Genomic DNA, 17644 nt, shown 5'->3' with positions numbered 1-17644 from the left:
TAAACAAAAAACGTAAATAAACAAACACAAAATGAATATGTCATATACATTAGGAAGGACACAACTTACAGTATAAACTGTATAAGATATAGCAATAGAGCACAGGATGTTTGAACTGTTCAGGAGGTGCTCTCAGGAGATGGTAATCAAGCTGGAATGCTAATGCAAGAAAAGGCCACAATGTGAAGACCTAGGGGGAAAACATTCTGGGCAAAAGAAGAGCAAATGCAAAGTCCCTGAGGCTGGATTCTCAAGAAGGCTAGTGCAGCCAGGCTTAGTGAGTAAGGGCCAGAGAACAATGAGATGAGGACAGAGGTGGACAAATGAAAGTCCCCCTTGAACCACAGAGGAGTTTGCATTTTATGGGAAGCCAAGGGAGGGTTCCCAGCAGGGAACTGACTTTATCTGATGTACATTCTACAGAAATAACTGGGTATTGATTACTTTTTATGAATTTATCTATTAAGTTTTAATTTTATATGTGAGTGACAATGCCCTGGCCTTTAAATTAACTTATTTAAAGTTTACAGCCACCCTACTAAGGTAGGTCTTTTTTTTTTTTTAAGATTTTATTTATTTATTTGAGAGAGAGAGAGAATGAGAGAGAAAGCACATGAGATGGGGGGAGGGTCAGAGGGAGAAGCAGACTCCCTGCCGAGCAGGGAGCCCGATGCGGGACTCGATCCCGGGACTCCAGGATCATGACCTGAGCCGAAGGCAGTCGCTTAACCAACTGAGCCACCCAGGCGCCCCCTAAGGTAGGTCTTTTTACCCTAATTTTATGGGTAAGGAAACGAAGGCTTAGAGGGTTTAAATCACTTGCTAAGACTACAGAACCAGTGAATCCTGGAGCCCAGATTACATTCTGAATCAGTTTATCTTTGCAGGGTTAGGATTCATGCCCCTGATGGGGGTGACTTGAGGAAGCTGTGGTTCAGCAGAACAATTACTGGACTTGGGTCTGAGTTCTGATTCTGCCACTTCTTAGGTAACTTGCACAGTCATTCAGGCTTCTGATTATATAGAGGGAAATAATAATACCTATCGCACAGGGCTATACTGAGATTTGTGTGCAAGAACGTTTCTATAAGTTTCCAAAGAATGGGTTGGTGGATAAATACGTTTATAAGTATCTTATCGAGATTTTGAAAGCCCCAGAGCTGTATGTAAATGCAATTTGGAGCAACCATGGGGTGAGTTTAAGGACACAGCTTTGGAACCTGAATCTCAGGTTCAAAGTCAATTTCTTCCACTTACCAACTTAACATCCTGGGGCATGTTAACAATCATGCAGGGCATCAGATTTCTAAATGTTACTATTAGTAATAGCCCTTATCTCAAATGGTTGTTATGAGTTAATACATGTGAAGCTCTTAACATAGCACATAGCGAGCATGAAAAAATAATAATGATTATTATATTTTTCGTGTGAAAAGTTAGGAGAGAGTGACTTGACAGCTTGAAAGAGAAAGTGGGACTAAGTAGCAATTCTGTACTCACTTCTGGGTTCCATGTAGCTGTGATGCAGCAACCATAGATTTGAAGACCCTTCACAGCATTTCAAGTTTAGGCCACATCTCTGTGTATCTTTCTCCAGGTACTTCTCTGCTCTCAAATTTTGAGGGTTAGAGCAAATGTATGCCTGACTTTTGAGAAATGTTGTTCCTACATCAACATTTGTATATTGGATGGCATTGTCTACTTTGCTTTATTGTTAATGAAACTTTCTTAAATGCATCCCAAAGTCTAAATGAAAGGAAACGCTGGAGCAATTCACTGGATTCTTCAGAGAAAAGAGTTTTATTTCCAGTTCCCATTACAAACATGCCATTGGCATCAAGGAGAGAACTGCACAGTTTCCAAGATGTTTTTAGGCATCTTAGTAATGATCATATCTACCAGCAGATAGATAAATCAATTCACAAGAGAGAGTCTCAACCAACTTCTTTAAGATTTCAGTTGAATGCATGTGATTTACTTAAGCGCCTTAACGTTTTTTGTTTCCACCTGCAGATTTGATTGTTTCATGTAGACCAAGATATTTATTTAGAATTTAATGGAAATATAACATCAGTCTAAGTACTTACGTGCAATCCTCCTTAAGCCTTCAGATTTACTTAGTGTTTTATCAGTAATCATGGAGTGATTGCCAGGTGATCTTCTAGCCTGGAAAGGATTCTTCGTCACATATTGAGTGAAAAGCAGCACCAATCTGAGGTATGGGGGATATGCTAGGTGTGCTCCCTTTGCCTCCAGATCCATTCTCTGCCCTGCTCTGTGTACTGGGAAGTGACTCTGCAGACTGCCTAGGGATCTTCTCCTCCCTCTGGCTTCTTTCCAGTTGGATTTGATCAAAGGAAGGAGAGATCAGTTTTTTAATGTCTCCTAATCCCTCTCTTTGGCACCCCAGTTTGGCAAGACTGCATTCTTTCTCTATGGGGACAGCCCCTCCTCACTGGCTGTAGCATTTCCTGGGTTCCAGGAGCAGATTCTTCCCCTTTAGGCCTAGAAGGTAATAGCTTCTGGCTATTGCTGGTCCCTGGGTACTTTAACCTCCCTTGTTGATTCTCTTAATGCTGCCCATACCTCCATAAATAGCCTTTTCATTTAATTCTCTTCAAATGCCCCTTTGAGTATGCCATCTGTTTCCTGCTGAGATCCTGACACCGGGGAGAACATTTCCAAACCTTACACAGGCCCCAATAACAATGGGTGGGCTGAGATTGGCATTGGATCATAAGCATGGAGAGATTGGAAATAATTTTGTGAGACTGAAGAAATAGAGGAATAGTGCCTTCTCATGTCTGCATGGAATGATTTCAGTCAAGTACCACCTGTGCGGCTCAAGCCCATCTGGCCAGAGAGTGGAATGAGAGGGGTCATGAGAGTCTGGTGCAGAAATCATGCTGTCCTTGAAGATAAGGCATCCTCTGTTCCTCTCTGTTTTTCTGCTGCACCATCACTTGGATCTTTCAAATATCTTTCTTCATAGCCTATACTACCATCCTTATATGTTTATGGATATATTATTAATGGGTGTGCTTGTCTTATCAACTAAACTTTAAGCCCCTGCGGAATAGAGTTTTTAGTTTCCTGCCCCAATCCTAGTAACGAGGCATACACTTCGAACATGGTGGGCGTTTAATAATAAGTTTTATGTATTTAAGTACTAGGATAAAGGGAAATAAGTAAAATATGTCTCATCCTTTCCTGGATATTTTGCTAGGACCAGATCAGGTAATTTGGGGGAACCTTGATTTCCATGGTTAACTCACTGAAACAGGAGCTGTTGGTGAAGAGCCACGAGGGCAGGTTGGAATTACATATTATCTACCTTCAGTTGGAGAAAATTTGGTTACATTTAATATTTTATGTCCAGCAAACAAGCTTCCAACACAAAGATAGGAGGATCAATATTGGCTTCGGTGAAATATAAATTTGGGTTGCATCAGCGTGAGGGTGAGAACCAAGGCATCTTCAGAGGAATGACTTGTATCAAAGGCAAAGAGTGCCAACAATTGCAGCTTAACAATGCATCCTAAGGGATGCCATGAGAGAGAAAAAGAATGAAGAGAGGGGCACACATGTGAACTAGAGCATGCTCCTGGGTGTGCTCACACACACATAGGTAGAAATGATCTCCTATTGGAACAAGAAAACAAAAACAAAAACAAAAAAAGACACGGTTCCTGATCCGGTGGCAGAATTCTGATTTCTATTCATGGAAGTGTCGTGATGGCCTTTGGTCTAAGCTGTAGCACTTTGGCTCTAAAGTTTTAGAACAAATGCACTGTTTGAGACAGACAACATCAATAAATCATTTAATACCTTGAGCTGTGGGAGCTGGGGGTGGGAGCAGCTTAGTTCTTGTGGGAGAGACTAACCAAACAAAAGCTTCCATGCTGGTCAGAAATACGTTAGTGAGATTAATACCTAATTAAATGCAAGTCCAAAACCAAACAGAAAACATGCTCAATACATTTTCTCTAAAAGTGGCATAGAAAATGCTTAGGAATGGGATGAGATAAAGGTGATAGCAACAGAAAACAAGCCATCTGAATCGAGTAGCTAGTCACAGAAGTGTAGACTCAGAGTTGGAAGGAATCCTAGTCATGGGTATGTGGGCAAGGTAGTTTTGTCCCGAGAAGAGAAATGGCAAGGACAAAGAAGACTGGCCCCCCTGATTGAAGGGGCATCACACCTTCAGAACCAATTGTGCTCTTGGTTAGAGAGTTTTACAGTCTAGCATTTTATTAGTGACTCACGATAGAGACGTAAGAATTTTCTTAACCTGGCTCTTTTCTGTCTTGGAAGAAAGTACCTCCTTTTTTTAATATAGTAGGGGCCGAGGGTAGAGGGGGGAGGTGCGCCTGCTTGTAGCAAGCATCCAGCTAGACATGCAAGATCTCTCAGTTCTTTTAACACGCCCATTTTTTTTTTTTTTTTGAAAGTGAGGCTATGAGAAATTAAGTGCCTTGGACAACCTGTATGATTTTTCACTCAGTTTCATCTGCTGGCTGCGAGTATCTAAGGAGAAAGAGCCTAGGAATTGGGACTCTTTCACAGTAGCATGGTGGTGTGTGTCATGTGCTGGGGCAGCGCTTGTTTCTGGCTGAACGTGTTTCCCACGGATTCATAAAGCCTTGGCTGTAGGACGGGGGTCCTGTGACCAGGCCTATTTGATCAAAGTCCTTCATTCTCTTGGTTACAGGACTATAAGGTGTTAGGCTGTTCGTGAGAGTCCGGCTCTTGGTTGACTTATGAATACTGAGAGAGAGAAGTCCTCTTTCCACTCTGAGGTGGGAGGGTAAGAATAATAATAGCTATCATAATTGCACTGGGTGAGCAGTGCCTATGTGTGAGGTGTTGGCCTAAGCATATTTACGTATCAACTCATTCAATCTCAAAGCAAGCCCCATCAAGAGAAGCTAAAGTTTGATTAGAATTTTTTAAAGTGTATGGTTGTAGATCACCCCCATGGAGGCTCCTAGAATTTAGAACTCAGGGGAGCCTCCATCTAAACACGGGGGGAATCCACTGGGAGAGGTTAATTTGCTCAAGGATGCAGATATAGTGAGAGAAGGACTCGAAGCTGCTGTCCTTTCTCCTTCTCCCTTCCGGCTCGTCACCCGCAGTGTGGGGGTTGCACAGAGGAGGTCCCAGCAGCTCCTCCTGCTGTCTTCACACAGATGTTTTTGGCAGGAACAGTGAGGGTCCATCCCCTTGTCCGTCTCCTTCTCAGCCCTTCCTGCCATCCTCTTTGGCATACATTTTCAGACAGAACTGTTTGGAGCCAGGGTCGGTGTGTTAGAAAGCAGTGGGCTGCCATCCTGTGTGGCTTCCCACAGCACCAGCCCTAAGATCAGTCCCATATGTAATGAGTCGTAGGGTTTCCTCTGAGGCTGACCTGTCACTTCTCAGTCACCCAGTGACAAGGCACTGGAAGCCTTCCGGCCTTCAGAGATCGTGTGAGCGTGGGTGCTTATTGCAAAAACCTGTCAAAGTGGGGGAATTTTTCAGGAAAACTAATTAAGTCACTGACAGTGTGATTCGGTGAAAGGGGGAGCCATGGCAGGCCCTAGCAAATCCATGGTGAGTCATTGCCTTAAGCGAGAGTATGAATATGAATGCACAATTACTGGGAGCAGCTCATCAGCCCCAGTTCTCTCCCTGCAGGTAAAAACTGAAGCTGCTCATGGAGTAGACTCACACCGAGGCCCCTCTCCAAAGCCTGTGCAGAGACCGTTGTCTTAATTTGCTTGCTGAACAATGAATAACTTCCCCACAAAGAATTTGGAGGTTTATACTATATAGATGAGTACAGCCTGAATGTGCAAGTGTTGAAGATAGGAATGAGTACTGTCTGTGAAAAGTATCACATTGGATTTTGTAAATATTCTGTCGAACAGGAAGCCTGTAATCTCCATGTAAGGAAAAGGTCTGTGCACCGAAGAATTTCGTTTAGTGAAGATGCATCTCACTTATGTATGAATCACTCATTGACAGCGTTTTTGAGAATTAGGTTTTGGTAAACTAAGTTGTTTTTGAAATTCACTGAGAATGCTTGTTCTCTAATGAGACTCTGCATCATGTGGTTCTGCAGAGACACCCCATCCATCTTATGAAATATATAAAGGCACTTCCAAATTTCTACAATTTCTATTTCATATCTTACTGTTCTTATTAAAGCTGATCCTTCAGAATCTCTGGAAGCTGTGTCGAAATGAATCAAATTAGAAAAATCCCATTTTTAGTGGTGGTGAATGTTATAACTCTTACTACCAAAGGCCAGGTCTCCCAAGTGAGAAACAAAACAAAATAAAACGCCAACAGAAAACAAACAAAATCCATGAGGAAGAGTAAAAGACATTATTTGATTAACTGAGACAGAAACTTTGCAGATAATATATTCTGCTCCCCCCCACCCCTTCCAGCTTCATGCCAAAACAATAGGACTCTTGTTTAGGGAAGTCATGGAGAGACCAAGGTAAATAGGTTGGTCATCAATTATCATCATGGAAATTAGGCACTTGTGGGGAGCTAACTTCACTTATTTAGGCAATCGGTTTATGATGGTTTAGGACTGTGATTCTCAGCCCTGGCTGCACATTAGAATCACCTGGGGACCTTTTGAAACGCACTGATTCCTGGACCTATCCCAGAATCAGAACTACAGGGGGATGGGACCAGGGCATGGGGAGCGTGGTTAAAGTTCCCCAGGTGATTCTCATGTGCAGCCAGGGCTGAGAGCCACTGAATTAGGGAAATCACCACTTGAAAATCTGGCTTACGTAGCATAGCAACAATGCGGGGGGAAAAAGAAAGGGTTGTGGACCATCAAAACAGCTTATTAAAAATACAGATTGCTGGGAATCCCCATCCTCAACCCTTGGAATCTGCACTTTGAACATGCTTTTTTGGGTAATGCCTTGTTACTAGAAACACAAGGAGCCAGTATGTTTAAGGTGTTCAATAGTGAGGTATTACTGAAAACTTAGAAGGTGCCTATAATTTAACAAGGCTTTTGCCACCTTCAAACATGACAGTGACCAAGCTGGTTCTGTGAACTGTTGTGAGCTAAGTGACACTTGGCAGTACCTCACCCTCCAAGGTCTCCAGAGGGAGGGATTGCCCTTTCTTTCAGTAAGAATCCCTTTCTCCACCTAGTTCCTGTCCCTTCTGTTCATTGGAACGCATCCACTCAATACTCTTTTCTCCCAGAGCTCTACCACGCCCAGAGCTCCATCTGTCAAGTGATGGGTGAATGTACACTAGGAAGTGCTGCCTTGGTTTTCCCACATAATACATTTTTGTCAGCTGCTTTCAATGACTTAACTCCAAAACAGAAATGGGTACAATGGTATAGGGTCATGCAGGAGTGTGGCAGACAGCAGTATCTGACACCCTCAGGGCACACCATGTGGAAGACCACCTACCCAATTACAGATCATCACCACCCTTTTGATTAATAGGTCCAAACCTCTGGGCAGTTTCTCAGTTCTTTGGTTTTATTCCCAGAAATATAAATTACCTCAAAAATACAATCCTCTGCATAAGGGTCAAATCACTGACAGATGTTGGGTGAATCAATGCCTCTAGGACAACGAAGGTATTTTGTGAAAGACAACTTGCAGATGAAGTAACCCTCAGACAGGTTTGAGAGCAATGCAAATTCATCTCAATGGCAAAATATTCTTTTGTAAAAGGGAAATCAATTCTTTTCGTACGTTACGTACTAAATGGCTTCTGTAACCTTAGTCAGTGTCTATGTAGATTCAGCAGTTACACAGGCTAAATAAATCTAATATTTTAATTCATTTATTTCAGCATTTAGTCTAAACTTCTCAAAATATTTCCTGTAAGAACTGGGTTTTGGGCAGATAGGCTAGATTTTACCCTCCTGCTTCTTATGTTGTAACAAGGTGGGATTAGCTAGTAAGTGCAACTTTGAGATCAGTTTGTTAGGGAACCCCATTAAATACTTCCATTGGGTGGAATGAGTATGGAGGAGAAGCATGACCCAGAGCTGACAGAGTTACAAAAGAAACTCTCCTCTGAATTGTGGGTCCCTTGGTTCCTGCTTGTCCTTAGCTCCCAGTAAGAAATCCCACTAGAGCTAAGACATACGCATGAGGTTTACCATTCTTTAAAAAACTGGCATAAGACTTCAATGGATCATCTCGCCAATTATTGAACCCAATGGCATAACATAATGCCAAAGAAGCTATAATCACTGGTTTGCTTTCAGTATCTATGCGCCATTTAGTGTCATCTAATTAGAAGCCAAAGATTTCTTGCTGATTCCACTTAGCGCTGTCACAAAGGTGTGCTTTTATTCATAAGGGAGAACAGATAATTGAGAATAGAAGAGTCTTTGATAATCTGACACTTTTTTAGTAAAGATATAGAGAAAAGAACAAAAGGGTGGCCGGCTACATAGATTCTGGTTGTTTCTGATACTATTTTGTTTCCAACTGTGGTATCAATAGGCATTTTGTTCCTTTATGATATAAACCACAATCCTTTCCCTAAACCCTTGGGGCCTGATGTGTTTTTAAATAATTTTGTTTTTTTTTTTTTAAGATTTTGAAAAGGTAATGAAATACATATACTGTATATTTTGTAATATCCTCAGAATGATCTGGTAATAAAACATGACATTTCTGTAGCAAAACATATAAATATTCACATTAGATGGGATAAATAAATGCTATAAATAGTTTCAAGTTTGTTCAGATTGTATTTTGCTGCCAAATGAGTTGTGCCAAACCTAGAAAAAACTTTTAGATTTGGAAATGGAAACAAGGGATTATGGATACATATCTGTGTATTTCTCCAAACCATCCAAGAATCTCTTTATATTTGCAATTTTTACTAACTTCCTTAGGTAATTTGTCTCAGACATTATTGGCCCAAAATATACTCTTCTCACACTTAAAACGTTACCTCTAGTCACCGTACTCATTGATTTGCCCAACATATTTCTGGTGACTTAGTGATTTTATTATTTCTGGTTATGGTAAGCTTTTCAGGGTTCAGTTTCCTCTTTTAGAAAATTGTGCTTGACATTGTGCCTGGCACTTAGTGCTTGCATCAGTCAGCAAGCTTCTGACTGCAAGCAAGAGAAACTGGCTCTGACTTATGCAAAAGGGAGTTTATTGGGAGTACATGGAATTAAGAGAATAGTTGAAGAACCATGCCTAGAAATAGCAGGGATAAGAAAAGCTTTTGGACTGAGGTTAGGGGTATTTTATCAGGAACTCTCACCTCCGCCTTTTTAAAATTCTGTCACCGTCCTGAAGACCAAGCCCCAGGTGAATCTGAGGGGCTGAACATGGCTCCTGTGCCCACCACTTGGTTAGGAGATAATCCTACACATTCACTGATTGACATTCCCCCCAGACCTGAGCAAGGGGTGGGGGAATCATACCCTCCCAACCCCCCACCCCCTACCAGAAATGGAGTTGCTATCACAAGAAAAATAAAAAAAACACTCTGAGAGCGAAACAAAGTGAACCTAACAGAAGTCCTCTAAAGATTTCAAAATATTTTCAGAATATTTTTCTTAATTCATGGCATTTTAGGCATATGCAAAGTCCTATTTTTTTAGACTGCTCTCATACAAAACTAGCTTCACCCCCATGCACAGGTTCCTTGTTTTCCTGTAGACCTTTCTCAACACTCCATATCTTTCTTGGCACAGGGGGTGAAGGTACTTGCCACTGGGTTTTATTCTATCGCAGTACAATTAAGGAGTGATTTTCAAAGTGATTTTTTAACAAGGAGTGTTTCCTGCCAAGGCAACACTGAGAGAAGCTTAATGGTAGAAATCACTTCATTAATAAGGAATGCAAATACTTCACCTGAAATTTACATAGGAATAACAAGCATATATCACATGGGTCGAGAACAAAGAAAATGAAGAAGGCAAATGAATATTGTCTTTCCTCCTTCATTTACTGCTTAAAAAATTTTAAAGGATATTACTAAATTCCTTAAGCCCCATGTTTCTTTAAGTGGCTTTTCAAATTGCAAGGGATTTTTACAGGCAGGTGCTGATGGGTGCCCACCATCTCAGCGTGAATTGTTGATAATACACATTTCTCACCTGATACTCATATTCTGTGAAAGGCGATAGTTCGAAATCCGTAAAAGAGCTTGAGCTTCCATTATAGGTTAACACTGGATTTGATTTTCCAGGCCGCGTTGCTATTTGTCTTCTGTATAACTCATAATATAAAACTTTTCCATTTGGCTGAAGTGGTCCCATCCACGAAAGGGCAACTGTGGGCTGGAATCCCCCGGGAGCCATCCGTACCTCTAGATGGGGTGGGGGCTGCATCAGAGGTGCAACCTCAGGGGTCTGTAGGGATGTCCAGTCACTTGATGCACATCCCAGCATGGTGCAGGCTTGAACTCGTACTTCATACCTTCAGGATACAAGGCAGAAATGACCCATAATTGGCAAAACAGATTTTCATGGAAAGAATATTTACAAGACTGTTTTCCAGATAAAAAGAGACTATCTGCTGAAAAGAAAAAGACAAATCAGGGGGCGGAGCAAGATGGCGGAGGAGTAGGAGACCTAGATTTTGTCTGGTCTCAGGAATTCAGCTGAATAGGGATCAAACCATTCTGAACACCTACGAACTCAACAGGAGATCGAACAGGAGAGTAGCAACAACTCTCTGAACAGAGAAGCGACCACTTACTGGAAGGTAGGGCGTGCGGAGAAGTGAATCCGAGGCGATATTCGGGAGGATAGACGGCGGGGGAGGGGCCTCCGCCGGCCGCTTCTGGCAAGTGCTAGAGCCGCGGAGCACAAAATCGGACCTTTTAAAAGTTGGCTCGGTGGAGGGACGTCGCTGCAGTGGCTAAGCGGGGGGTGGAATCCTCCCGGGACAGTGTGGTCTCAGGACCCCTGGGGTCACAGAGAGACCGGGGGTGCCTGAGTGTGGCAGAGCTCCCAGGTATCAGAGCAGGGAAGCCGGCTGCAGAGACGGAGCAGAGTCGCGGGCTCTCAGCTCTGGGTTGCCACAAACTGTGATCTGCGGCCCAGTCGGGGCACGGCTCCCCCAGCAGGGACCCAACAAGCAGCAGATCCGGGGAGACTCCCCTTCCTTCCCGGGGAGGAGCGGTGCGGGAACACACTGCAGGGATCTGCTGGGTTTGGAGACTCCGAGCGGGGTCGGGTGCCAGAGATAGCAACGCTCGGTCACAGGCCGGGTGAGCACGGAGTGCGGCCAGAGACCGGGGACACGGGAGTGACTGCTTTTCTCTGGGGGCGCACTGAGGAGTGGGGCCCCGAGTTCTCGGCTCCTCCGGGCGGAGACTGGGAGGCCGCCATTTTCGCCCTGGTCCTCCAAAGCTGTACCGAGAGCTTGCAGGGAACAAAAGCTCCTGAGAGCAAACTGGAGCAGCTTCCTTAGCCCGGACCGACAAGGGCGGGGCAATTCCGCCTCCGGCAAAGACATTTGGAAACCACAGCAACAGGCCCCTCCCCCACAAGATCAGCACAAACAGCCAGCAAGCCAAGACCAAGTTGATCGATCAAGGAGAATAGGAGAACTCCAGCGCTAGGGGAATACTGCACATAGATTCATGGCTTCTTTTTTTTTTTTTTTTTTTTTTTACCATGATTCATTATTTCATCAAAGTTAATTTTTGTTGACTTTTTTTTTTTTTCTTTTTCCCTTTTTCAACCAACATCTTATAAATCCCTTTTTTTAAAAAAAAAACATTTTTTATTTTTTTTTCATTTTTAGAGTCATATTTTATCCCTTCATAGTAGTTATCCTTGTTTTTGGCATATATATATAAGTTGTTCTCTCTTTAAAATTTTGAGGTACAGTTTCTTCTAACAGATCAAAATATACCCTAAACCACTAGTGTATGGCTTTGTTCTAGTCTCCTGCCTGATCACATTCTCTCCCTTTTTCCTTTTTTTTTTCCTTAAATCTTCTTTCTTTTTTCAAACAACTTATCTTACCAAGTCCTTTTATTAAATCTTTTATAATTTTCATCTTTACAGTCATCTTCCATCCCTTCATTGTATCAACCCTTATTTTGTACATATATGTCTTTCTTCCTTTAAAATTTTAGGAGGCACTTTTTTCTAACAGACCAAAATACGCCCAAAATCTAGTGTGTGGCACTGATCTATGCACTAGCCTGATCATATTTGATCATATTCTGCCTTTTTTGAATTGTTTTGTTTTTGTTTTTATCTTTTTTTCTTTTTTTTTTCTTTTTCTCTTTCTTTTTTCTTTCTTTCCCTTTCCTTTCCCCTGGTTTCAGGTCTTTTCTGATTTGTATACAGTATATTTGCTGGGGACGTTGTAAACCTGTTAGCCTTTTGTTCTCTCATTCATCTATTCTCCTCTGGACAAAATGACAAGACGAAAGAAATCACCTCAGCAAAAAGAACAAGAGGTAGAACCGTCTGCCAGGGACCTACTCAATACGGACATTAGTACGATGTCAGACCTAGAGTTCAGAATCATGACTTTAAAGATACTAGCTGGGCTTGAAAAAAGCGTGGAAGTTATTAGAGAAACCCTTTCTGGAGAAATAAAAGAACTAAAATCTAACCAAATCGAAATCAAAAAGGCTATTGATGAGGTGCAATCAAAAATGGGGGCACTGAATGCTAGGATAAATGAGGCAGAAGAGAGAATCAGCGATATAGAAGACCAAATGATGGAAAATAAAGAGGCTGAGAAAAAGAGAGAGAAACAACTACAGGATCACGAGGGCAGAATTCGAGAGATAAGTGATACGATAAGACGAAACAACATTAGAATAATTGGGATCCCAGAAGAAGAAGAGAGAGAGGGGGGCAGAAGGTATATTGGAGCAAATTATAGCAGAGAACTTCCCTAATGTGAGGAAGGAAACAGGCATCAAAATCCAGGAGGCACAGAGAACCCCTCTCAAAATCAATAAAAATAGGTCAACACCCCGACATCTAATAGTAAAACTTACGAGTCTCAGAGACAAAGAGAAAATCCTGAAAGCAGCTCGGGAGAAGAGATATGTAACCTACAATGGTAGAAACATTAGATTGGCAACACACCTATCCACAGAGACCTGGCAGGCCAGAAAGGACTGGCAAGATATCTTCAGAGCACTAAACGAGAAAAATATGCAGCCAAGAATACTATATCCAGCTAGGCTATCATTGAAAATAGAAGGAGAGATAAAAAGCTTCCAGAACAAACAAAAACTAAAGGAATTTGCAAACACGAAACCAGCCCTCCAAGAAATATTGAGAGGGGTCCTCTAAGCAAAGAGAGAACCTAAAAGCAGCAAAGAGCAGAAACGAACACAGACAACAGACAGTTAACAGTCACCTTACAGGTAATACAATGGCACTAAATTCATACCTTTCAATAGTTACCCTGAATGTAAATGGGCTCAATGCCCCAATCAAAAGACACAGGCTATCAGATTGGATTAAAAAACAAGACCCATCCATATGCTGTCTGCAAGAGACTCATTTTACACCCAAAGACACCCCCAGATTGAAAGTGAGGGGGTGGAAAACCATTTACCATGCTAATGGACACCAAAAGAAAGCTGGGGTGGCAATCCTTATATCAGACAAACTAGATTTTAAAACAAAGACTGTAATAAGAGATGAGGAAGGACACTATATCCTACTTAAAGGGTCTATCCAACAAGAAGATCTAACAATTGTAAATATCTATGCCCCTAACATGGGAGCAGCCAATTATATAAGGCAATTAATAACAAAAGCAAAGAAACACATTGACAACAATACAATAATAGTGGGGGACTTTAACACCCCCCTGACTGAAATGGACAGATCATCTAAGCAAAAGATCAACAAGGAAATAAAGACTTTAAATGACACACTGGACCAAATGGACTTCACAGACATATTCAGAACATTCCATCCCAAAGCAACGGAATACACATTCTTCTCTAGTGCCCATGGAACATTCTCCAGAATTGATCACATCCTAGGTCACAAATCAGGTCTCAACCGGTACCAAAAGATTGGGATCATTCCCTGCATATTTTCAGACCACAATGCTTTGAAACTAGAACTCAACCACAAGAGGAAAGTTGGAAAGAACTCAAATACATGGAGGCTAAAGAGCATCCTACTAAAGAATGAATGGGTCAACCAAGAAATTAAAGAAGAATTAAAAAAATTCATGGAAACCAATGAAAATGAAAACACAACTGTTCAAAATCTTTGGGATACAGCAAAGGCAGTCCTGAGAGGAAGGTATATAGCAATACAAGCCTTTCTCAAGAAACAAGAAAGGTCTCAAATACACAACCTAACCCTACACCTAAAGGAGCTGGAGAAAGAACAACAAAGAAAGCCTAAACCCAGCAGGAGAAGAGAAATCATAAAGATCAGAGCAGAAATCAATGAACTAGAAACCAAAAGAACAGTAGAACAGATCAACGAAACTAGGAGCTGGTTCTTTGAAAGAATTAACAAGATTGACAAACCCCTGGCCAGACTGATCAAAAAGAAAAGAGAAATGACCCAAATCAACAAAATCATGAATGAAAGAGGAGAGATCACAAGCAACACCAAAGAAATACAAACAATTATAAGAACATATTATGAGCAACTCTATGCCAGCAAATTAGATAACCTGGAAGAAATGGGTGCATTCCTAGAGAAGTATCAACTACCAAAATTGAACCAGGAAGAAATAGAAAACCTGAACAGACCTATAACCACTAAGGAAATTGAAACAGTCATAAAAAATCTCCCAAGAAACAAAAGCCCAGGGCCAGATGGCTTCCCAGGGGAATTCTATCAGACATTTCAAGAAGAATTAATACCTATTCTCCTGAAACTGTTCCAAAAAATAGAAATGGAAGGGAAACTTCCAAACTCATTTTATGAGGCCAGCATTACCTTGATCCCAAAACCAGACAAAGACCCCATCAAAAAAGAGAATTACAGACCAATATCCTTGATGAACATGGATGCAAAAATTCTCACCAAAATACTAGCCAATAGGATCCAACAGTACATTAAAAGGATTATTCACCACGGCCAAGTGGGATTTATCCCTGGGCTGCAAGGCTGGTTCAACATCCGCAAATCAATCAACGTGATACAATACATTAACAAAAGAAAGAACAAGAATCATATGATCCTCTCAATAGATGCAGAAAAAGCATTTGACAAAGTGCAACATCCTTTCTTGATCAAAACTCTTCAGAGTATAGGGATAGAGGGTACATACCTCAATATCATAAAAGCCATCTACGAAAAACCTACAGCGAATATCATTCTCAATGGGGAAAGGCTGAGAGCTTTTCCCCTAAGGTCAGGAACGCGGCAGGGATGTCCACTCTCACCACTGCTATTCAACATAGTATTAGAAGTCCTAGCCACAGCAATCAGACAACAAAAAGAAATCAAAGGCATCCAAATCGGCAAAGAGGAAGTCAAACTCTCACTCTTTGCAGATGATATGATACTGTATGTGGAAAACCCAAAAGACTCCACCCCAAAACTGCTAGAACTCATACAGGAATTCAGTAAAGTAGCAGGATATAAAATCAATGCACAGAAATCAGTGGCATTCCTATACACCAACAACAAGACAGAAGAGAGACAAATCAAGGAGTCGATCCCATTTACAATTGCACCCAAAACCATTAGATACCTAGGAATAAATCTAACCAAAGAGGCAAAGGATCTGTACTCAGAAAACTATAAAATACTCAGGAAAGAAATTGAAGAAGACACAAAGAAATGGAAAAACGTTCCATGCTCATGGATTGGGAGAATCAACATTGTGAAGATGTCAATGCTACCTAGAGCAATCTACACATTCAATGCAATCCCCATCAAAATACCATCCACTTTTTTCAAAGAAATGGAACAAATAATCCTAAAATTTGTATGGAACCAGAAGAGACCCAGAATAGCCAGAGGAATACTGAAAAAGAAAAGCAAAGCTGGCGGCATCACAATTCCGGACTTCCAGCTCTATTACAAAGCTGTCATCATCAAGACAGTATGGTACTGGCACAAAAACAGACACATAGATCAATGGAACAGAATTGAGAGCCCAGAAATGGACCCTCAACTCTATGGTCAACTTATTTTTGACAAAGCAGGAAAGAATGTCCAATGGCAAAAAGACAGTCTCTTCAACAAATGGTGTTGGGAAAATTGGACAGCCACATGCAGAAGAATGAAACTGGACCATTTCCTTACACCACACACAAAAATAGACTCCAAATGGTTGAAAGACCTAAACGTGAGACAGGAGTCCATCCAAATCCTAAAGGAGAACACAGGTAGCAACCTTTTCGACCTTAGCCGCAGCAACTTCTTCCTAGAAACATCGCCAAAGGCACGGGAAGCCAGGGCAAAAATGAACTATTGGGATTTCATCAAGATAAAAAGCTTCTGCACAGCAAAAGAAACAGTCCACAAAACCAAAAGACAACCGACAGAATGGGAGAAAATATTTGCAAATGACATATCAGATAAAGGGCTGGTATCCAAAATCTATAAAGAACTTATCAAACTCAACACCCAAAGAACAAATAATCCAATCAAGAAATGGGCAGAAGACATGAACAGACATTTCTCCAAAGAAGACATCCAAATGGCCAACAGGCACATGAAAAAGTGCTCAACATCGCTTGGCATCAGGGAAATCCAAATCAAAACCTCAATGAGATACCACCTCACACCCGTCAGAATGGCTAAAATTAACAAGTCAGGGAACGACAGATGTTGGCGGGGATGTGGAGAAAGGGGAACCCTCCTACACTGTTGGTGGGAATGCAAGCTGGTGCAACCCCTCTGGAAAACAGTATGGAGGTTCCTCAAACAGTTGAAATTAGAGCTACCGTTCGATCCAGCAATTGCACTACTGGGTATTTACCACAAAGATACAAATGTAGGGATCCGAAGGGGTACGTGTACCCCAATGTTTATAGCAGCAATGTCCACCATAGCCAAACTGTGGAAAGAGCCAAGATGCCCATCGACAGATGAATGGATAAAGAAGATGTGGTATATATACACAATGGAATATTATGCAGCCATCAAAAGGAATGAGATCTTGCCATTTGCAACGACGTGGATGGAACTGGAGGGTGTTATGCTGAGTGAAATAAGTCAATCAGAGAAAGACATGTATCATATGATCTCACTGATATGAGGAATTCTTAATCTCAGGAAACAAACTGAGTGTTACTGGAGTGGTCGGGGGTGGGAGGGATGGGGTGGCTGGGTGATAGATATTGGGGAGGGTATGTGCTACGGTGAGCGCTGTGAATTGTGCAAGACTGTTGAATCACAGATCTGTACTTCTGAAACAAATAATGCAACATATTTTAAGAAAAAAGAAAAGAAGATAATAGAAGAGGAAGAAAAGGGGAGTATGTCAGAGGGGGAGACGAACCATGAGAGATGATGGACTCTGAAAAACAAACTGAGGGTTCTAGAGGGGAGGGGGGTAGGGGGATGGGTTAGCCTGGTGATGGGTATTGAGGAGGGCACGTTCTGCATGGAGCACTGGGTGTTATGAACAAACAATGAATCATGGAACACTGCACCAAAAACTAATGATGTAATATATGGTGATTAACATAACAATAAAAAATTAAAAAAAAAAAAAAA

At 41.6% G+C, this 17644-nt stretch overlaps 1 protein-coding gene across 1 annotated transcript in view; it reads right to left on the bottom strand.

Annotated features, from left to right (window-relative positions):
• USH2A (usherin) overlaps positions 1–17644 on the bottom strand; it is a 717806-nt gene that overhangs the window by 29922 nt on the left and 670240 nt on the right. The window contains exon 63 of the mRNA XM_027612135.2: positions 10109–10430. Coding sequence (XP_027467936.2) covers positions 10109–10430 — 322 coding nt within the window. The remainder of the gene's footprint in view (positions 1–10108; positions 10431–17644) is intronic.

The sequence above is a fragment of the Zalophus californianus genome, chromosome 10 (genome assembly GCF_009762305.2).
Source record: "Zalophus californianus isolate mZalCal1 chromosome 10, mZalCal1.pri.v2, whole genome shotgun sequence".
NCBI classification, from domain to species: domain Eukaryota; kingdom Metazoa; phylum Chordata; class Mammalia; order Carnivora; family Otariidae; genus Zalophus; species Zalophus californianus.
Note: the sequence above shows the minus strand (reverse complement) of the source record. Positions and strands in the feature narration are given on the sequence as shown.